The sequence below is a fragment of the Barbus barbus genome, assembly GCF_936440315.1.
Source record: "Barbus barbus genome assembly, chromosome: 8".
NCBI lineage: Eukaryota > Metazoa > Chordata > Actinopteri > Cypriniformes > Cyprinidae > Barbus > Barbus barbus.
The window spans coordinates 13,548,617-13,572,646 of record NC_136736.1 but is presented as its reverse complement, the minus strand read 5'-3'; the positions used below and the strand labels follow the sequence as shown (position 1 = coordinate 13,572,646).

The following is a 24,030-nucleotide window of genomic DNA, read 5'->3' as shown; positions in this document are numbered from 1 at the left end:
TACTCACCCTCATGTTGTTCCAAACCCATAAGATCTTCGTTCATCTTCAGAACACAAATTAAGATCCATTTGATGAAATCCAAGAGCTTTCTGACCCTGCATAGACAGCAATGCAACTGACACATTCATGGACCAGAAAGGTAGTAAGGACATCATTAAAATAGTCCATGTGACATCAGGGTTTCAACCGTAATGTTATGAAGCAAGAGAATGCTATTTGTGTGAAGAAAACAAAATTAACGACTTTATTCAACAATGTCTTCTCTTCTGTGTCAGTCATCGACGAGCGTTCATGACAGTACCACGACATACAGATTGAACATTGATGTCACATGGACTATTTTAATGATGTCCTTACTACCTTTCTGGTCCTTGAATGTGTCAGTTGCGTTGCTGTCTATGCAGGGTCAGAAAGCTCTCGGATTTTATAAAACAATTTCTTAATTTGTGTTCCAAAGATGAACGAAAGTCTTACGGGTATGGAACAACATGAGGGTGAGTAATTAATCACAATTTTCATTTTTACACTTTAAAGCAATATTGGAATGATTATGTTATATTCCCTTACATAATTTTTCATTGGATTCAAAATTAGGACTTTAAATTAATAGCTACACCATTTCTAATTTGTTTTGCATGCTTGTAATCTGACTGCCTACACCAAAAAAGAGAATTTATTGATATTAGGTGATTAATGATCTCCTGCTGCCCCAAATGACGAAGGTTAAAAACCCAGGAAAGGTGCAACAGACCCATGGAGTGCCCGCTCACTCTCATTTTCAGGTGACCTCCGGTCTCACCTTGAAGCAACTAATGTGAAAGCAGAGCTCCAGGGAATCGATGACCATGGCAGCTCCCTTTCCCAGAGGTTGCTCGCACCTCGAGCACATCCTCCTGCCACTGACCAGCCTACAGGCACCACATGCCAGTGTCAGAGTTCAATGTCAGATAGAAGACAGCACTGCTCTGCCCTTGCATTGATTCAACTACATTTAACAGGAGGAGGTTGGCGGCAGAGTACTGAAAGGTTCGGAATAACATACTACCATATAATTCTGCATGTATACTGTACACATCAGTATGCGTGAAATACCCGGATTGACAAAACGTGCACAATGAGAGATCTGTGGAATACTGTAACCCACAATGCAATATGCTCCACTTGAGTTTTCAGTGTAAAAATTAAAAGCAATAACAATTTTTACATTTCTACCTTGACTGCATATTTAATAACGCAGTCAAAAATGTAAATTTTTACACAAAATTAGATTGTTAACAATATTTATGTCCAAGATCATTTAGCCATGCAGTGCGGTTTTGTGGCATAATACTATTCGCAAGAATGACTGAATATTGCATACTCATTTGCAAAAAGAAAAAATGTTATATATATATTTTGCATGTATGATGCTCTTCATACATCCATTTTTTTTTTACTGCATACAGTATACAATACACAGTACACTGCAGCATTTACTGTTCACTACTGTTCAAAAGTTTGTGATCTGTAATTTTTTTTAAAGTCTCTTATGCTTACCAAGGCTGCATTTATTTGATCAAAATACAGAAAAACAGTAATAGTGTGAAATATTATTGCAATTTGAAATAACAGTTTTCTTCTTGAAAACATTAATAAAATGCAGGATTCTTTTAGTAGAATATTTTATTTTCTTTAAGAATGTAAAAGTTTTTACTTTAACTTTTAATCAAGTTGTTGCATCCTTGCTGAATAAAAGTATTAATTTCTTAAATCAAATAAAAATCATACTGATCTCAATTTTTTGAACTGTAGAGTACACTACAGTATATACTGCAGTATGCAGTACACTAGTATTCCATTGAGAACATAGCCACTGTTTCCTAAAATACCTGGGGTTAAAGGTCAGGTAGAGTGAAATCCTTCTTAAGAAAAAAAAATACATCAAAATCAAAATCGGTTCAACCGATCAACTGAAAATGCATTTACATATTTATTCACTAAAGACAAACCACAAATTCATTCTGAAATACCATGCTTAAAAATGGGTAAGGACTTATCCACACCTGCCACGTTGCTGAGAGTTTGGACGGGACTTAGGGTCCGACGGCTCAGGCATAGTTGTGATTGGTGGAGTGGAAGAGATGGAGGCAAACAAGGAGCTCTGCTTAAGACCAGTAGAGAAGATGGCTGAATCAGGGCCCAGGCTGCTGCGTCCACTCCTGTAAGTGCCAGTGTTTCCCAAAGCAGAATGGGGCCTGTTTGCGATACTTGAACTGTAGGGCTGCCTGGACCAGGAGGAGTTGGTTGAGTGGATGTTGTCCAGAGATTCATATCTGTGATGCAGAGATTGAGATGTTAAAGACTTGTTGAAAATGTGGTTTCCTTTGTCAACCAGGACACATTACCATTCAAATGTTTAGGGTTGGAATGATTTTGTAATGTTCAAAAAAAAAAAAGAAAAAAAAGAAGCTTCTTATGCTTACCAAAGCTGGATTTATTTAATCAAAAATACAGTAAAAAAGCAATATTGTGAAATATTATACATTTAAAATTACCACTTTCTATTTTAATACATTTTAAAATGTAATTTATTTCTATGATGCAACGCTGAATTTTCAGTAGCCATTATTCCATGCGTCACACTAGTGAATGGTAGTGAAGAGCCGATAAAGAAAATCTGTGCTCAACAAAATAAGGAAAATGTTTATTCATCAGGACCTCCTGACTGATGTTCCCACAGTGATGGGCTCTTTGTTGATGCTAGCATTGCGCTGACGGATCCAACTGTTGTCAGTGAGGAGCTGCGTTTTCTTCCTCATCTCCTCCAGAAGCTGCAGACGTTCCTTTTCTGCCTGTGACAGCTGTCCCTTCTTTTTACCGCTTCCTGCTGCCAATGAAGAGACAGAGAATTGTAGGCAGAGAAGAGGAGAATTGTACCTGGTGTTCAACTATTCAGGAATTCAGATAAAAATAACCCAAATATAAAGTAATCAGACCTTTAGCATCTTGTTTGTGAAGGTCTTGAAGTGCAGGGGTAGATTTTGACTTTGTCCTATGCAGAATAAACACATGAATTAAAACAGGAACAAAAAAAAAAACAAAACAAAAAAACAGCGCCGCTGTAAAGTTTAACTGTAAAGGTCAGGTGTGTCATTTTTGCGTCACAAACAAAGAATACCCAAATTCTTCTGGCAATGGCGACAGAACTGAATGTGATGAGAACGATAACGTAACATGAAATATCACTAAATATAATTGAAATCTGAACCAGAATGAAGTTTTTCCTTCATTAAAATGAGACAAAGTATTTTAATAATGGGAAAAAAAAAGAAAAAAAAAAAGTTTCCCCTTACGAAACCTTTAAAGAGAGAAAAAGCGCTTCCAAATGTATATCACATCTTCCTTATGCCACAAAAGCCATTCAAAGAAGCAAATGCAGCCCCAAAAGCAAACTGACCTGTCAGAAACTGTAAGCTTGGCAAACCCGTAGGACTCCTCTGAGCTGAAGCAGGACAAAGCAGAAGCAGACAGATAGACATACGAGCAATAACCAAAGCAGCAGTAAGATGTACACATACCACATAAACTACAAATGCCACATAAGCTTAAATAAATAAATCCATGCATACAACTAATACAGTTAATTTTGTCAGGGTAAAAATATGGTGCTCATGGGGTGAGATGATGAAAAACAGCTAGATTCAACACATCAGCTAAAAACGTCTGTCTGCATGTTTATGTAGACCAATAATGGGTTAAATGCAGAGCACGAATTCCGAGTATGGGTCACCATACTTGGCAGTATGTCACTTCACTCATATTATGTTCAGTTATATGGGAATAAAATGTGATCTATTGAATATTATATATTGAATCTTTTGTCAGCTACAACAATGCCTTCAGTGAACATTTACTGAATGTCTGTATTGAAATGATCAAATCATCCTCATTTGTGCGCTTGTCTTTTAAAATGATATGAAATGAATTTTTTTTTATTATATGACAGGCCTAATATTTACAGAAATTTTTCTTAGCATTACCAAAATAAAACAGCCGTAACTTCTTTCAACTTGTGTTTGGCATATTTCTTACCACTGAGTCTTTGTAGTTGAATCACACTCCACTTCTGCCTTTAGAGACTGCTGTGCTGCTGCTGTTTGCACAGCGGTCTGTCTGTTCTGTGTTGCTTCCACCTTCTCTGCATTCTGATTGGATGCCACTGAAGTGGTAGCAATGGATTGGTTGAAGGGCGGTGGAATATAAGTAGCATTTCCATTTGACAGCACATCAGTGCATTTCTGCTCCTAATATCGGCAGAAGGTATATAATAACATTGTAATGATTCTTATCCACCATTCATAATGCTGCAGAGTCTAAAGGCAATGGAACCACTGTATAAAAATTTTAATTTACATGCTGTGAATTACATGCAATTAGAGAATGATGACGCATGAAAGATTAATGCTATGACAATCTTCTGACCTCAGTACCACTGTGCTCCTCTCCATAGACCTCCTGCTGAGCTCTCCTCCACTCCTCCTCCAACTTCTCCTGATCACGTCGATACTTATCCTGAAACCAATGTAGACAAAAGTCCACTAGCAAATATTTATTGATTTTTAATTAGCTTATTACATTGAAAAGCTCAAATGCAAGTGCTGTTTAAATACACTTTAGAACGCATTTCAGCTGGACACCTCATGCAGTTGGTTGATAGAAAAGTAAGCAGTATTTCTATATTGGCATAACTATATATTAACGACAATAAACAAATTACTATATTAACTGTACTGAAACTAAAACAATCAAGAATCAAAAAGAGCATTTCTGTGGTTTGGTGGTACCTGCAGGAGGCGCTCTTGTTCCATCTGCCATTTCTCCTGCCGCCGCCTCTCCTCCTCATGATCCCATGACCAGCGAGAGGAGGTGGTACTGATGGAGGGAACCTGCAGCTGATACCCCAGAAAAATAAACAACAGAAAATAAGGATAAAGGAACCAAATGTTAAATTGATAAATCAGAAGATAAAGACCTAGAATAAAGACTAAATGAGAATGACAAATGTGACTCACATCAGAGATGGCAGACTCCGAGCCACCTAGTAAAAAAGAGGTGGAGAAAATATCATCCATTTAAACAGGTTACAGGCATGGAAAACTCATGGCTTTGTGTGTCCTTTATGCTGTTGATTCATGCTGCTCAGTGGATTTTGACACACACTCCTTGCTCATATGACAAAACCATAACCAAAGCCACCACGGTCAAGTGAGCACACGACAAATTCACACTCATATGCTGGTATGCAGGCTTTAAACAACACGCAAGACAGAGACAAAACATGATGAGTGCGCAAAAAACACCTCAGAGAAGTAGCGCATGCTATAGAATTAAAAGCACTTAAACTGCAGAGGAATCAAATCACGGATCTGCACTTAATTACAAAGACACTAGCTAACTCAAAATTGTCTTTGTAAACAACTCTGCAAAGATATATGACAGCATTCACAACAGATACAGAAAAAAGACAGAAAGAGAAAGAGCTACAAACAGCAGTCCTAACATACAGACAATTACAGTGTATCACAGCACACATCTTTATTTACCACAGAGATAGACCCAGGAGCTAACCGTGGCACCTGAAGGACAGAACATTAGCTTTAAGAGAAATAAAATGGAAAGCAACAGAAACCCACTGAGCAATTTCAGCTCTTACTGCTCAGTCCTAGAGCTTGACTTAAAAAAAAAAGCTTTTAGTACATACAGTAGTGAGAAAAGAGCATGTCAAATCTTAACTTAAATGGGTGAGAGATTTAATGTGTACTAAATGCTTTAGTTAGTCAGGCCCTTAGAATGCAGGATAAGCAAACCAGTCTGTTCTTGAGCGAATTCAGATATTAATATTCAACAGAACAGACCGCACCAATACACTCCATTAAGAGTGTGCTTAATACAAATCAGTCACAGTATAATTAAATGAATAAGCTGCAGTGATCGATTAGCCGCGTAGCATTAAACTGCTACAGCCTGAGTGAATGCCATTACCTTTTTGCATGAAAAATTCTAACTTTCTTCTATGATTTTTCAAAACTATGTTCTCATAGTCTACAACACAGGTGGGGAGAGAACAGTGGAAAGAGATGATCATTTTCCACATATTTGAGTTTTCTTTAAATGACATGAAAATTCTTCAGTTTAACCCTGAGCAAGGACAAAGTTTTGACTGCTGAAGGAGTCTTGAGCACCTACCTTTGTTTCTTAGAGAAGCTGGGTTGTCTTGGATACGTCCATTCACCATTTTAGACAGAACTCCCTGAAAAAAAAAGTAAAACAAATAAATACTTAATTAATTACTTAAAATAGAATGTACACCACCAAATTATTGGGGTTGGTATTTGTTGTTTTTTTTTTTTAAAGAAAAAAAAAAATACAATGAAAGTTGTTATTGCAGTTTTAAATATTTTGAATACATTTCAAAATACAATTTATTACTGATTGCAAAGCTGAATTTTCAGCAGCCATTACTCGAGTCTTCAGCATGCATGATCCTTCAGAAATCATTCTAATATGTTAATTTCATGCTCAAAAAACATTTATAAGCATCATTAATGTTGTAAACAGTTGTTCTGCTTGCTATTTTTGTGGAAACAGATACTTTTTTTTTCATGAATAGAAAGTTCAAAGGAACAGCATTTATTGAAAATAGAAATATTTTGTGACATTATAAAAAGTCCTTATTGTTACTTTTAATCAATTTATTTCATCCTTGCCGAATAAAAATATTAATTTCTTTCAAACTAATTATTGATCCTGATGAACGATAGTCTACCCTTAAGCATTCAATGTACAAGCAAGCATATGAATTAACAACTTGGGGATAAGTATTAAAAATGACAACATTTAAAAAACAACCAAAACGGCTAAATTGATTGATTTCCCACAGTCCACCACATTCATTATCCTCCTGTCCTGACTCACATTAGTAGGCTGTCCGTTGACTTGTGTCTTCACCATGGTCTCAACTGGAGAGGTTGTGTTCGAGACATACTGCTCGGGCCGCCCTATAAGTGTTGAATTGGCACTGGTCAAATTGATGGTCTTATGGCTCTTGTATGGTAGGGAAGGTTGGTCACTGACCCAGTCTGTCCAGTACCCAAAGCATACATCCGAAATGCCAAGTCAAATGTTAGTGAACTTGCGATTTAGCGTTGTGATTTGTGAAAGTGGAATTTTAAGTGGCTTAAAATTATACTGTCATATATGTGGCCATTAATGAAATCAAAGGATGCTCATAATTATTCCCTTTGATGAAACTGAAGCAAAGATTATTTATCCAGTGGTAAAGGGAAACAAACATTAAAAGAAGAAACTGAACCCGCAGATTATTCGGACCTGACAGGGAGACAGATAGACCACCTTCCCACAGTGACAGAAAGCAACATATAAAGCATCAGAATCTGGAATGGCACATTCACTTTCTGAGCTCATAAAAATCAGAAGCAGAAGGAACCATGCGAGAAATATAAAAAATCAGATTTAAGAAGCACTTAAAATATATTACTGTTTGACTGAGTTAATGTTAAAAGCATTAATTTGTTGTTAAGACAATTATTTCAAAATGTAAAAAAAAAAAAAAAAAAACATTTTAAATTATGCTGATTAAATAGATGAAAATTTGCTCACCCTCACGCCATCCAAGACGCATTTATTTCTTCATGAGAACAGATTTGGAGAAATTTAGCATTACGTGACTTGCTCAGCAATGGATCCTCAGTTGTGAATGGGTGCCGTCAGAATGAGAGTCCAAACAGCTGATAACACCATCACAATAGTCCAAAAGTAATATAATAAATCCACAAGCTGCATGTTTGAATGAAATAAATCCATCATTAAGATTTATTTAACTTCAAACCATAGCTTCCGGCTAAAATATCAGTCCTCTAACCATAATATTGCTTTCTCCAGTATAAAGTCATCTTGTCGGAATCAGGAGAGAAATATGCACAGATCAAGCACTGTGTTTACACTGGAGGAAGCATTATGTATAAATGGCTTGTCTTTTAGCAATGGAGGCAACGGTTAAGTTAAAAATACCTTAATGGTCTGTTTCTTTTTGGATTATTGTTTTTTATCAGCTGTTTGGACTCTCATTCTGACAGCACCCATTCACTGCAGAGGATCTGTTGGCGAGCAAGTGATGTAACGTGAATTTCTTCAGATCTGTTCTGACTCAACTCAACTACATTTTGATGATGACCCAAGAGCGAGTAAAGTTAAAGCAAATTGTCATTTTTGGGTGGAGAATTCCTTTAACGGTGCTACATTAATCACAGACAGGTTCCACATCCTTACCGTTCTGGCCATGTCTTCGGATGTCCATCAGTAAAGGGCCCTTTTGTTGTGCTGTGTCCATACTGCCCTTAAACTGCTCATAATTCATTTCAGCCACCCTGCATCCACCCAGTGACACAATCTCATCACCCATCAGCAGACCACACAACTCTGCTGGGCTGCCTGTGTGATGCAGATTAAGAAGATGAAGCAGGACAAGCCTTCAAGTCAAACTGCGAGGGTTTGTGAGTACATAATCAAGTTTACTTCTAGGACCTGGACCAATAGGATATTTTAGATTTGTATTGAATACAAATTTTGTTCTCCTGGGTTTTCATTCATTGGCATGTGAAACAATCTGGTGAAGTGTAAACAGGATGGTCAATGTGTGTGTATATCTGGACAGTGGTGGCCAAAATGATTAGAACACTAGTATTTTCACCAGCTAAAAATGGGTTTAAGTCAGTTATTTCTATCTTTTACTATAGTGTGTCAGTAGGAGATACCAGTTCACTTTTCCAAACATTCATTTTGCCATTAATTGTAATAATCCAGTTAGATTTTTGCTTGCACAAGGAGTCTGACAACAGCCAGTGCTCCACACAGAGATCTGATCATCATCCAGTCTGTCTGGAACGACAAAGAAACAGAACAAACTGAGACAGACTAAATCCAGAAGATGCTTCAAGAAACCTACCTGCAAAGCTACAGTACTGTTTTAAAGTTTTAGTCACTTGTGTAAAAATGCTGTAAAATGAGGATGCTGTCAAAAATAATGTCATAAATAGATTTTATTTATTAATTAACTTATATTAACTAAATTAAATCAACATTTGGTGTCACCATCCTCAGCTTTTGCCCTAGGTGCACTTGAGCATAGTTTTTCAGGTAGCTTTGCAGGTAGGACTCTTGAAGAAAATTGGAGACGTTGCCACAGTTCTTCTGGATTTAGTCTCAGTTTGTTCTGTTTCTTCATGTCATTCCAAACAGACTGGATGATGATCAGATCAGGGCCCGTACGTATAAAGCTTCTCAGAAATGCTCTTAAAAATAGTCTTAAGCTTTGACTTAAGTGTCAAAAATTCTTAGTAAAAAAAGTAGGAATTTTCTAAGAATAGGAGACTTTTATAAAGAAGTTAAAAGCAACTTTCAGTAAAGTCTAAGACTGATTCTTAAAACCATTTTTAGCTGGTGAAAATACTAGTGTTCCAATAATTTTGGTCAACACTGAACTGTATAAAGTGTATATTTTATTTCAACTTGAATTGTTATGTATAGAACATTGTACAAGTTTCGGGGTACATAATATTTCACAGTATATGTATGGTCCTGGTGGTTATTCCAATCACTTTTTAGTATATCTAACATATTGTAAAATTCCATAGTATATTTAATTGTATTCAGTCTTCTGTGCATTTCTAATCTTAGTATTTTCATGCTACAGCTCACCATTCCTTTACTGAATGTCCTCACCTGTTCCCCAGTATTTGTACATGAAATGTGTGTCCACAAAGTATTTAACTAGTTAAACTAATGCCTCTTGGGGATTAATAGGTGGTAACCTAATCGAACAATTGGTTTTAGAACAGAATTAGGGCTGCCAGTTAGGGTGTTACCATTTGTAATAATTTCATTACTACAAAATCATTACTATTTTTTATTTTACATTAATAATAAATAAATTACATTTACTCTATCACAGCTATCATAAAGTGTAGGGAAAGAGACTTCATATGGATTTTTGTGCAAGTGAGACTAGAGCACTGTTGCAGAAATCTACCTTAGCCAGATGTCTTGAATGTATTCAATAAATGGTACACATACATTTGACCAAATTTAATTACCAATATTTGTGCATTCAGGTTTTCCTTCTGTAAAAAGATCAAAAAGCATTAACTTCAAAAAATGTATCATAATATATTACCTCACTGACAGCCCTAAATGGAACTGAAAACAACAGAAAAGGCTCATACATCATTGATGAAGTTCTACATGTAGGTTAGTGTGTTTAATGGAATTCTGGGGAAGGAGATCAACCTGAGCCTTCTACACCTCAGCCTGTCTCATAACACCACACGATACGGCTGATTAAAATGATCCCAAGTGTCAGAACCAAACGCTCTCAGACTGTTCTGTACAATGAAACAGATGAAAGCTAATATAACACAGATGGTCTTTACGTTATATTTACCTCATGCATGGTTTCCCTGACCTATTTTATTTTTATTTAATTTTTTTTTTAAGCGCACCGGTCACAGTTGAATGCTCAAGCTCCTCTCATTCATGAGGAAACATCCTAAACTCAGGACAAGACTCCCTACAGGACTTCAGTTTAACCAATCAGACTAATGCACAGTAAGAAACACCTTCACTGTTCTCTATAAATCATTCATCTCAATCTCACTCCAGAATGACACAGTGTGGCTGAACAGAAGTATAATATATGCACAAAAAATAACTTCTGAGGACAGCGTGATACACAAACATTCACAAACTTGACAAGTACAGAAAGCGCACCATTCATCATGATTTCCCAAAGCACATATTTGTGAAAACTTTTAGGATAATACGTTTTTTTTTAACCAGAACATCTTTGGTGAAATGGAGATATATACGTCAAATGAAAGCTCTTAATGAGCTATTTCTACTGGCAAAAGTACTATCATCCATGAACGTACAAATTTGTATTATAAACAATTGAAATCAGTACACAAAGTCAGATCAAACTATGGTTAAATTTTTTTTTTGTCTCTCCTGTAAAGTTGGTGAAATGTCACTTACACCCTTCTGGTTCTCACCCCTCGATTTCACCCTCTATTAACTGAAATGGTAAACCCTGGATGCATTTAAGATGAATGTCAGTTTTTTAGTTAAAACAGTCCGCTTGGAATAATATTAAATGAGTCTTACCTGCTTGAACAGATTTCACACAAGCACCAGTTGAGTCCCAGTGAGCCTTGAATCCAAAGTCTCTCCCACTGTTTGGCTTCTGATTCAAACAGACTCGCATTTCACTTTGACCCACCTGAGAGAGAGAGAAAGAGAGATAGGTAGAGAATGTGACACCTGAGGATCCCATGACACCATCTTCAAGAAATCTGCTCCAGTCAGTATAACACAAACAAAACTAAAACAATTTTCTATGAAAACTCATTTTAACATTAAGTAATTGTATACATGTACATTTACGGTGCATACTGTATTATTATATCATAAATATTTTATAACTCTTTTCATCCACTGAATGTTCTAGGTAGGTTAAGGATATCCTGGATATCATGATGCAATTTATTCGATACAGATTGTCAAGCAGCCTACCTTAATATCCCTGATTTCAGAGACAACAGGAGGAGATGTTTGTATATTGGAGGTGGCCATAGTCACTTTAGAGACAAACGAGTTAATTGGAGGTGCTGATGACCTTCCATCTCTTCTCTCTTCTTCTTCCTTCATGATAGGATGAGTGCTTGAACGAAAGTGGCCCATGTCAGCAGAGGCTGTGAGCTTTACTTGACCACTAAGGAAAGGGGGGATAAATGACTGGTCTCTTTTCCCACTGATCAGACATTTATGGGAGTCATCCATCTGTAGAAACCCAAGATAAAAGCAAATAAATAAAGTGGTTACTTCCTTCTACAACCACTTCAGCACTGGCAGTGCCGAATTCTGTTTGATATCAAGACTCGGACTGCATTTTAAAAGACATTTATAAAGAAAGAACATTAAAAACAAATTAGGTCTATGCATTTAAGAGCAATGAAAAAATGTTATGTCTCAGTGGCATATGACCCCATTTATTTTATTTTGCATTTTATATTTTATATTATTAGATTCCGGGTCTTCATATAAATTACTGCTACAGAGAATACATTATTGCTTTTGTTCGAGATACGGTGACCAATGACTGTATGTGACCATGCATGGTTGAGAAGCTCATCATGGAAAAGAGCACACACACAGCTTGGGTTTCACGAAGCACCCGGAGTGCAGAGCAGTAGTAGTGGCTTTATCCATAATTCATAAGCCAGCCGCTAGATGATCAGGTGATGAGGAGTAACACTAAACTTCACACACGAAACACTGAACAAACTACCACTCGTCCTCATCCCCCACTCCTTTATCAGGTGTGTTTATCAACCATTTAATACTAACAGTTACTGTGGGGTGAAAAGTATACTGCAAGTGCCACCGGAAGTAAATGATGGGCAATATTGTCATTATATATACACAATGATTACTGACGATCTAAAATTAAGCCATATCATGAATATTACAATAATTTCAATGCACCTTTTTAACTGACCATTACATTTCCTTAAGAGCTTTACACTAGTACTGCAATCCTTTCCTGTCTCATGACTGGCGAGTATGGGAGTGATAAGACGAAGATGTAAGATGTCTCTAAGCAACATTTAAACGGTTTTAAATGACTGAAAATCTCATTTGTTTATATAAGACATACCTACAGTATAATTGTAATTTGGGTGATATGTCTTCTAATTGAACATATGTAAGCCATTTCAAAAGAAAATATAAATATTAAGAATGAATATCATTTAAAAAATTAATTTGAGAATTTCTTTAGCTCTACTTATTACCACCGTATATGTTCCAGGTACCACTACGCACTTTCACTTTAGTTTGTTTCGGTATAGATGCATACTATCCCAACACTAACCAATCAGACCATGCAAAATGGTGCCATAACCAATCATAAAAAAATGGACACAGATAGCAAAAATCCCATTAATCAGAATCAAAAGCCTTCACTGTGAGAATCCAGACTCATATGAAGACATTTTAATCAATGTTTTATGAACAAAAGAACAAGTGATCTATAACATACAAGGCTAATAATAGGCACTTACTGAATATGCTCTGAGCAGTGAAGACACTTTGGAGGGCTTGGCTCCAAATGGACGTGGTGTAACGCCCATGGAGAGGCGCGAGGAACCTTCTGACCTTCTGAAACCTCTGGGTAGGGTGGCAGATACGCGTGCTCCCCCTGCATAAAAGCTCTCCAGGAGGCTTGCACGCCGACTGAAGTCTGGACCCTGCTGCTCATATGGTTCTGAATTCATGGTTGTCAGGCTGGTCAGTGAACTCTGTTCAGAGACAACAGCTGATGGAGGGGTGAAGAATTCACCAGCTGAGTCAGCAGTCTCTGCGTCAGTGCCTCTGGACAAAGCAGAAGATGTCCCGTTCGTGAGGAGTGAGGTGGTGGACCACCCAGTACTGCTGACAATGGAGCCCGAATCACTCATGGGTCCAGGCATGTTGGAGCTGGAAGAGAGTGAACCGACAACTGGAGTGAACGGCTGATCTGATCCCAGGGCAGGAGTTTAAGGATGGGGCAGGACTCTACTGGAAAGCATATGGCTGTTAGTGGTCACCTGTGCACCAAAGGGTGGGAAGGGGAGCGGGGGGTAGAGAGGGCTTGGAGGACAGGTGTAACTATCAAATGTCTCTATTATTCACAAGTGAACACCAAGTGGTAACACTTTAGAATAACATTCAATCTGTTAACATCAGTTTCATGACGTGAAAAATGAAAAATTAAACACTGTTGTTTACCAACTGAGACAAGGCTATCTGTACCTGTATGTAAAAGTCTGATGCTAGAAGACAGAAATAACAATAAAGACAAAAGGTGGATAGATTTGACGGAGAAAATCCTGAGTAGTGCTCAAGGTGCCCTATTTGTGGGACAGATATCAATGTAATTTCCATAAAACAATCATGCTAATCCATGTCAATAGATGGCAGTGCAGCATCTAATACCACTGTGGCATTGGTACTTACAGCACACAGAGAACAGTGTTTCTAATGCAAGCTGAAGAACTACTTAACTCTTTCCCTGCCAATGACAGAATTTTTTCGTATTTCTGTGTTTTCCCTATTATACGGTAGGGGGCGCCATTACACATCTTCTGAAAGAGTCCTAAATCTCTAAATCTAAATGCAGCGAAGCAGCAGCAGATACAAGCAATCATGGAAGAAAACAGATGCATATGTAAAAAAAATAAATAATAAAAAACAGATCATGAAACATTTTGGGGGTGTTGATGGAAGCCATCTACTCCATCTGTGTGTACAACCCGAACTCCAGAAATGTTGGAATGTTTTTTAAATTTCAATAAAATGAAAACAAAAAGAAAAAAAAAAAAAAAAAAAAAAAAAAAAAAAAAAATCACAAGCCAATATTATGTTCACAATATAATATAGATAACAAATGTTTAAACTGAGAAATTTTTGAATTTTATGCACAAAATGAGCTCATTTCAAATTTGATGCCTGCTACAGGTCTCAAAAAAGTTGGCACGGGGGCAACAAATGGCTGAAAAAGCAAGACATTTTGAAAAGATTCAGCTGTGAGAACGTCCCAACACTTCCAGAATTCGGGTTGTAGAACAAAGTTCTAAATCCCATCCGACTTTGATAACTTTTTTCTCAGCCTTTTGTTCAATATGTTTTTTTATGTTTGTTTGTTTGTTTAACAAAACTTACCTACATTCAAATATTATTTATTAAAGCAGAGGCTCTATTCTTTCTTTTGATGTACAGCATGTTGATATTCATACAACAAAGTAATCTGGGGGCCGTGAAAGATTTTTTTAAATGATAATCTAGGCTGCTGTTAATCAAGTTCATTTATACTTGCAATTCATTTTTAGTGAATCTTCCCATGTGTTAAAGGAATATTGGGGACAAAAATAAAAATGCTGTCATTATTAATCAGCATCATGTCTTCAAAAAAACTTGTTTTCTTGCATGAATACAAAAGGCGTTATTTAGAAAAATTTCTAAGCCGCTCTTTTCCATACAATGAAAGTAAATGGCCACCACAGCTGTCAATCAACACTTCAGTAAAAACTTTGAATCTGTTCTTTATGCAAAGCTACTGTATTTTTTCAGAGGACACTGAATAGAGCTAAAGTAGTCATAAGTAATAAAGTTCTGTCATGAAACTCTAGACGGCACTAGTCGACAGGTTCTAACTCAGTCTGATATAATTACACCATCATTCACATGGCACAGCTGATTGGTTCTTTTCACATCAACAGTCAATGTGCTTCCTGCTCAACATTCAAAAACTTGGCTAGTGCTTCCTGTAGCAGTGCACTTCAGAAACCATCCACCTTCCCCAGCTCCACCTGTATAGATCTGTTACAGGGTGATTTCATGTATGTTATATATGGGGGTTATTTCATACATGTGTGTGTGTGTGTAACACACACACACACACACGTTTTTGTTATTCTTGTTTTGTTATTTTTGTTGTTGTTGTTATTCTGTCTCTCACTGTTCACATAAACCTACCATTAAAAATATAGACTGATAATTTCTTTGTCACTGGGCAAACGTACAAAATCAGCAGGGGATCAAATATTTTTTTCCCCCACGTGTGTATGTGTATGGGTGTGTGTATGCATGCATGCACATACACAGTTGTGTTCAAAATAACAGCAGTCCAACATCACTAACCAGATAAATCACTGTTTTTGGTAGAAATTATATTTCTACATGGCAAATATTTTACTAGTAGGTGTGGTAGAGTAATAGAAAACCAACAGATCCAACAGTCATGGCATGCATGCTTTTGATTCTGTGCAACTGAATCATTAATTGAAAAGGGCATGTTCAAAATAATGTGGAGTGGAGTTTAGAGAGGTAAATCATTCTGGGAAAAAACTGGTGTCAAACAAGTGGCCCTTATTTAAGGACGAAGGCAGCAAATGTTGTACTGTGCATTTATCTCAGAGTAAAATGGTTGTTCCAGATATTGTTCAAAAGAATAGTGTACTTTGATTAAAATGTTGATTAGAGAGGGCAAAACATAAATAAGTGCAGAAAATGATAGGCTGCTCAGCTAAAATGATATCAAATGCTTTAAAATGGCAACCAAAACCAGAAAGATGTGGAAGAAAATGGAAAACTACCATTCGAATGGATTGAAGAATAGCCAAAATAGCAAAGACTCAAAGAAAAGTCTAAAGTTACCTGTGAGTACTGTTATATGTTATACTGAGACGCCAAGCTATCGGCAAGAAGCCACCGCAAAGTCCCATTGTTGAAAAAATGAAGAGGTTCTAATCTGCCAAAGAACACACTGACTGACCTAAAGAGAAATAGCGCAATATTTTGTGGACTGACGAAGCAAGATTGTTCTTTTTGGGTCTAGGGGCCGCAGACAGTTTGTCAGATGACCCCCAAACACTGATTTCAAGCCACAGTACACTGTGAAGACAGTGAAGCATGGTGGTGCAAGCATCATGATATGGAGATATTTCTCATACTACGTGTTGGGCCTATTTATCGCATTCCAGGGATCATGGATCAGTTTGAGTACATTAAAATTTACTTTTAGGTTATGTTGCCTTATGCCGAAGAGGAAATACCCTTGAAATGGGTTTCAACAAGACAATGACCCCAAACACACCAGTAAAGCATCTTGATTCCAGACCAACAATATTAATGTTACAGAGTGGCCAGCCCAATCTCCAGACCTTAATCCAATAGAAAACTTGTGGGGCGACATCAAAAAAGCTGTTTCTGAGGCAAAACCAAGAAATGCAAAGGAATTGTGGTATTTAGTGCAATCGTCCGCGGCTGGAATACCCGTTCACAGGTGCCAGACTCCATGCACGGTTCTAGTTCTCTGAAACCGTGGCTATACAACTAAATGTTAGTTCAGTCATTCACAAGAAAGCTAAATCCTCAAGCATTTTTCTGTTTATACAGTAAATTTTTGACTTTGTGAAGAAAACTGCATATATTTTTGAACAGCCTAATATTCCTTTTTCTTCACTTTCTGTAAAATAATAAATTTGCTAAATGTTTCTTCATGTTTTGATTTAGAATAGAATGTGCAATGTTCCCAATGCATTTGTGTGTTTTGAAGTAAAAGTTAGTATAAGTATTTTGAGCTTTACTCTTTTTTTTAAACACACTGCTATTATTTTGAACAACTGTGTGTGTGTGGGGGGGGGATTTGGGCTTAAAATAATATAAGGGTAAATAAAAATTAAAAATTTTCATTTGTGGTCGGACTATTCCTTAAAAAAAAAAGAAAAAGTATTAAGGCAAAAAGATAATGTATTACTGTGCGAGTATAAAATATTATAGTGTATATTACCTCTCCTCTGGCACCCCGGTGAGCTGTGCAGTCCTGATGGCACTGGTCCCTCCCCTACTGGTAATAAATTCCATCTGCTCCCTCTCCTCACGCTTCCTGTGGAGGTCAGAGTTTGCACTACGCCGCCGGCTCTTCCACCTGTTCAGATCCTGCAATGACAGAGGTGAAATGAGTGATAAATGAAGAAATACCAGGAAAAAAAATAAAAAAAATCTATCTGACAATAACAAGTGTGATGTGTGAATGATCTTTTCTTTTTTTTTTTTTAAAGGGGGGTGGTTGGAGGGCAAAAGATTATTCTCCATGGCCAGTCAAAAACAAAACATTACTGTTATTATTTGGCTCACTGAGGACCCCCACAGTGCCAACTCAGACATAGCAACATCTAGGAGAAACTTAAATTATGTTTCATTCAAGTTCGGGAGGAGCACGTCAGATACTTAGCCTAATTAAACAAGTAGCACGCAATCAAGTCAATCAACTCACGGATATAAATACAGCTGACGTACCTCCACTCATTGATGGTCTATCAGCATCCCTCCACCACCCCTTCCCCACCAATATCACCAAGTTCTCACCACACTATGGGGGGGATACTCTGGGTTCGGGCCATTCCCGACCTCAGAGCCCTTCCCCAGGACAGCACGCTAACTACGTATTACCATACTCGCCAAATACGCATTACATAACTCGTGCTAAATATATGCAAGTGTGAACTCGTGAAAGATTCTTTATACTGGGTACACACCACAAGATAATCGGGCTGATTTTGGGACGATTTCTCCCCTTCCGACAATCCTAGGTAATGTCCAGATTATCTTGGTGGATCTAAAGATTATCTTATCAGATTTTGCTGTGGTGTGGTGTGAGGTGTGTTAAGAGTGACTGAATCTGCTCGGAAGAACGTCGGAGGCACCCCGATCTCAAATCATAAATATTCAACATGTTGAATATTTAGGATCAGAAATCCTGATGTGTGGGGGAAAACCCCCGAGGACAAACGCGCATATGATGTTGAGACTATCACGTGAAACGAAACAATATCCAATCAGAATGCGAGCTGACAGAAGACGGAAGCATAACAAATGCAGTCATGGTGCAGCACAAAAGGATTTGGACATTATCATCACAATTTCTTCCTGCCATTACCAAAGACTGGGACTTTGCCATTACTTTAAAGCCTTAAAACTATTCTTTGAATAATTTGTAATTACTTGTACTTGTTTAAGGAAATAATTTATTTTTTATTGCTTTTCCTTTTTTTATTGTTTGTTTATTATTGTTTTTGATGTAATTTGTATGTTATTTTCGTATGCGTTTTTTTGTATTCGTACTCCTAAAAATTAGTCACGCAAAGAAAGCTTGCACACGGAGTATTTATTAACACTTGCGAAAAAATTCGCAAAACAGTAGCCTACTAAATGGAGTCTTCAGGCATTGAGGATGATGTTGTTGTCCTCAATGTCACTTCTTAAAAAAAAAAAAAAAAAAAAAAAAAAAAAAAGGAAATATTGGGTCCATCCAATCCTGAGATATAGAGAGGAAGGAGAGTTCCCCCTCCTTATTATGGAGCAGTGGGATTATCACGGGCGATTCAAATTTATTTCAGGATGTCAGTGGCTCAGTTTGATGCTTTACTAGTGATACTAGAGCCACATATTAAAAAGAACACCACCGATTTCTGTGAACTCCGTGTACAAGGATCTATATACAGTGCTTTGTGCTGCGAGGTTGTATTTATTTTTCAACGTGCGAAAATTTCAGACTCAGTGTGCAATGACCTTAACACACTGAAAATGTCACCAGAATTGGGTGTTCTGAGGAATTACATTTTCCTCTGTGACAAACCTAGGCTCTGAAAACAGCAAAAATACTTAATACTAAAACTAAATACTTAGTATTTCCTAAGATCAATCAAAAAAGGATTTGCAAAACAGAAAAGTTCAAGATCTTTAAACTATGTTGATTTATGCACTCAATACTTGGTCAGGGCTCCTTTAGCACAAAATCCAGCATCAGTGAGCTGTGGCATGGAAGCGATCAGCCTGTGGCTCTGCTGAGGCACTACTGAGACTTTAGCTCTTCTGTATTGTTGGATCGACTGTTTCTCATCTTTGTCTTGAAAATATCCCATAGATTACGTTGTTCAGGTCAGGCATGTTTGCTGGCCAATCAAGCACAGTAATATCATGGTAAGCAAACCCCTTGGAAGTGGTTTTGGCACTGTGGGCAGGTAAAATAATTAAGGTAATTTCACTGTGGGTTGGAAAAGGAAATCAGCATCTCCATAAAGCTTGTCAGCAGATGGAAGCATGAAGTGCTCCAAAATCTCCTGGTAGATGGCTGCAGTGATTTTGGACTTGATAAAGCACAGTGGACCAACACCAGCAGACATCACAGCACCCCAAATCATCACTGACTTCAGAAACTTCACACTGGACTTCAAGCAGCTTGGATTCTGTGCCTCTCCAGTCTTCCTCCAGACCTCGATTTCCAAATGAAATGTAAAATTTACTTTTATCTGAAAAGAGGACTTTGGACCACTGAGCAACAGTCCAGGGGTCTCATTTATAAAACGCTCCGTAGATTTCATCCTAAAAGTGTACGTACGCACAAAAGCTAGAATTTTTTCAGATTTATAAAACCATGCGTACGCCAGAACCTGCGCAAAAATCCCTTTATAAATCCCAGTCAGGGGAAAATTGTGCGTACGTGTATCTCCACCCTGACTCCTCCCAGAAATCACCATCTATGGAGCTTACAACGCCTAGCTTTACTATGCATAACCTCATCTGCATATAATTTCCATGCATATTCCCATCCACGTGAGACTGGGTTTAACACTGTCAAAGGTACAAGACATTAAGGAAATATGAGATCCTGACTGTAATTCCATTTGGGCCATAGCCTACACATGAATTTTTATTGCTAAAAATGATCCAGTATCCTTGTTACGTTTTATAAAAAAAAAAATGAAAAGATCCATAAAAACAAAACGGTTGATAGTTGATATAAAATAGTTGATCTCATTCTTTTACACTGGTCATATAGTATTTCAATTGTTTTAAACAACTCAAATCAAATTAAATTTATGCAGTTTTTCTGATAAGGTGACCATAAGCTGAACATCTATTTTTAGTGGAATCAGCTGATATAATAGGCCTATATTTTTTGCAGTGTAAAACAATTGTCTGACTCGGCGAATTACTGAAAGTATTTTAAAAAGGAGATGTGCAAATCTTACCTGAAAGTATTTTAAAAAGGAAATGTGCAAATCTTACCGTTTTCCTTTAATGGTATCCTTCAAATACAGTGGTATTTTTTTATAATGTTTTGGAGATGCCTTTACACGACATCAATACGTCTGTGTGTTCAGTAGTTCCACAACCATGATGTAAAAAGTGTTACGAAAATAAGCAATCACTTACATCGTGCCACTTGGCTTCACTTTCCTTTATTCTGTCCCGGATGCTCTGTAACTGCTCCTGCTGAACCCTCTGTATGGCTGAGGGGTCAAGGGTCACCTCTCCAACGGACCTCTGGTGAACATGCCGTGACCCCAGCTGGTCAAAGCTGGAGCAGGTGTCAGATTCCTGTGGAATGGGCTCCAGTGTGATGTCACCCATAGATTTGCTTCTGTTGAGTGGAGATGAACATGGTCATTTAAATGATAATCTCCATTCAAAAGCCCAGAAGTTTGGCATGTTGGCTTTTACACGGTTATAATTATGTTATACTGACATCTAGAGGTTAAGACCTGAACTGTATCCCATAAAAGCTGTGTTAAAGACATTAGCATCATAAACTAAATCGAGAAAAACAATAGAATAATATTACAATACAACATAAATAAGCGTAATGCATTAAAGCTTATGCCATAAAATAACGATTTAACGATGCAGGAGACAGAATGCAAAGCACTGCTATATATAGCATGTAGCAATTTGTAAAATTATGTGATTGATTGATTTTATAATTTACTTGAGGGACAAGTCCTTCAAAAGGCGCACATCCCTATAGAAAAAAAAAGCAGCCTACGTAATGGAGCCACAAATGCAAAAGCAATCAGGAGTTCGCTATTGCAAGATGACACTGAAGCAACATCAAAAATTGCAGAACTCACCCCGTGTACTGAGAGTGTCTCATGGGAAATCTGGGAAATCATGAAAATATTTGATTGTGAAACTGTATAGTAAATGGATATATCTTTTTTGTTTCTCCCCATGGAGGATCACGTAAAATGAAGAGTGCATAAACAAATATACCCACCCTCATGATTTTCAAAACCTACATGATTTACTATCTAACACTGAACACTCACAAAAAAAATTAAATAAAATAAAAAATTAATCACACAATCTATGTGAAAGTGAGCTGGTATTTTTATTGGCCCAAAAAGTTAATTTGACATTTCAGTGCAAGTTGTTTGACTTCAGACTGCGACATGTCATACAGACACAAACATTACAGCTTATGAACAGAGCTACAGTTGTCACGACTGCATACATGCAGAATTTATTACATTATATAATGACATCTGTGTTGCAAAACTAATAAAATCCCTTGCGACACTAAATCAGCTCAAATAACTCCCAAGATTTCTTTAGTTATTGGAGATATTTGGTTAATCCCACTGTAAAACAATCGTAAAACAAATGTCCTAGGTTTTGTTTTGCTTGAATCTTACAGAAATGACCACGCAAATGCAGACTTAGTGGCTGTTGTCACAGTTATTGTATGTAAATGTGCTATATGGACTTTTTATTTTTTGTCTTGTACCAGTGTGTTTAAGTTTAGCTTTCCAAACAGCCCTTAATCTGTGCTTGCAGTGGATGTGCTCAGGCCTTTAGAAATAATCGCACTGAACACTGAAATTAGGCTCAGAGATTAGATGGATGTTACCAAATTAAGAATTTGTTACAATCTCAAAATGACCACAACTGCTACATTGGACCAAAATTAAGCTCCATTAAAAAGTTTTGGTGCAAACATACATAGTATCTGCCATATAAATTGCTTTTACCAGCGAAAACGTTGCTGCATCAATATTGCAAATGATGTTTTAGTAAATTAAGTATAGCTTAAAGATTACACTGATTATTTGCCATTTTATACACTTTCATACAAACATTCCGCACATATGCATTTAATTAGCATACAATATCCTTCACATATATACTGTATGGCTTGGGTTAATCATTTAATGCACTAATACACAAGAAAATACAAAAAGTAAAAATGTCTCAAAGGGTGTGGGGGGATTTGGAATCAGGTCAAAAGTTTAGAGCAGGTGCAGCTAGCCAAGGAGTGATGTCAAAATCAGAGTCATCCTCAGAGGAACCAGACATCTTTCGGCTACAGGAAGGAAAGACAAAGAGACAGAGAAAAGGGAGGAAGCAATAGCAGAGGAAAAGGGAAAATACCATTTTAAATAGATGAAAGAGGAAGACCAAGTACAGGGAGTCACATAAGTAAATAATTAATATACTTAACCCCCTTAAGAAAGCCATTGGTTTAAAAAAGTAATAATACAATTCAATAAAAAAAAAGAAAAACTTGCTTTGTTATGGGGTCAATTTGGGCAAAAACAAATCAATAATATTGATTTAGTTTATTATTATTTGATAAACCTAATCCAAAACAGACAGGAATACATTTCATAATGCAACTTGCTGTTGTGCACTTTAACAAAAAAAATAAATAATAATTTTTTTACAGGGGTTGTCATTTTGATTCAGTGGCTCTATGGGGGTTAGGAATATGGACAATTTTTGAAGAAAACAAGCATAGGAGAAGTTCAGTAACAGCAATTACGAAGTTTCATTTTGAACTGGTGGGAAAAATGGGATTCTCTACCAGATTTCCAACTGGCTCTATATAAAAGAAAGAAAAAAAACGTCTTTGTCCTCATGACACAAACCTGAAGCCCTGCATCTTCTTATACCATGGTCTGCGCTGGGACCCTAGTCTGATCTTTTTCACATGTAGATCTTCCTCAGGTGTCCAATATTTGGGCAGGAACTTGTCTGAATCGGCATTGACGGCGGTTTGATGCTCCGAGACGAGCACCCGACGGGCGTAAAGGTCATCAAGCACCGGATCGGCATATCCTCTGTCCTCATCAGAGTCACTCGTGCCATTGTTTAGGGCTCGCTGAAGAAACTCTTCCTCCAAAGTAGCTGTTTCACAGTCTGCCCGTCCATTTACAGAGGAAATGGATGACACGCTGCTTCCCAAGACAGAGTCATCCGTATGAGATGAGTGCAAAAATGTCTCCAAGAAGCACATGCATAAGCATGCACGCAAAACTGTTAACTGCTTTTTTTTCGTGCTAGTTAGTGGAACGCACAGCAACATCAAACCACAAACTGTTTTAGTAATGAGATGAATGAACAGCAAATTAGTGAAGATCCACACAGTGCCAAGATGAACCTTGAAATTGAAGGATCACGCCAAGCAATTCTTCCAAATGAGCTCCACTACAGTAGAACACCAGTTTGGGAAAAGCCAAGCATGTCTTCTAAATTAATAAGCTTATTTAGTTACAATCAACAGATGAACAAAAAGTAGTTAGGACCAGTTGGAT

The 24,030-nt window shown here is 37.2% G+C and overlaps 1 protein-coding gene across 2 annotated transcripts in view; it reads right to left on the bottom strand.

Annotated features, from left to right (window-relative positions):
• The window catches only part of LOC306873589 (LIM domain only protein 7-like), a 39,822-nt gene that overhangs the window by 2,444 nt on the left and 13,348 nt on the right, over positions 1–24,030 (bottom strand). Inside the window, exons 10-25 of one of the 2 annotated variants that reach the window (XM_079423002.1) lie at positions 21,568–21,597; positions 20,873–21,080; positions 17,445–17,593; positions 13,177–13,591; positions 11,627–11,893; positions 11,219–11,333; positions 8,330–8,491; positions 6,956–7,038; positions 6,227–6,290; positions 5,053–5,078; positions 4,825–4,932; positions 4,463–4,552; positions 4,073–4,284; positions 2,977–3,032; positions 2,699–2,867; positions 2,044–2,313 (exon numbers count right to left, since the gene is read on the bottom strand). In XM_079423002.1, coding sequence (XP_079279128.1) covers positions 2,044–2,313; positions 2,699–2,867; positions 2,977–3,032; positions 4,073–4,284; positions 4,463–4,552; positions 4,825–4,932; positions 5,053–5,078; positions 6,227–6,290; positions 6,956–7,038; positions 8,330–8,491; positions 11,219–11,333; positions 11,627–11,893; positions 13,177–13,591; positions 17,445–17,593; positions 20,873–21,080; positions 21,568–21,597 — 2,424 coding nt within the window. Of the gene's footprint in view, positions 1–2,043; positions 2,314–2,698; positions 2,868–2,976; positions 3,033–3,437; positions 3,483–4,072; positions 4,285–4,462; positions 4,553–4,824; positions 4,933–5,052; positions 5,079–6,226; positions 6,291–6,955; positions 7,039–8,329; positions 8,492–11,218; positions 11,334–11,626; positions 11,894–13,176; positions 13,592–17,444; positions 17,594–20,872; positions 21,081–21,567; positions 21,598–24,030 lie in introns of both variants that reach the window. The other variant, XM_079423001.1, reaches the window with a different exon arrangement.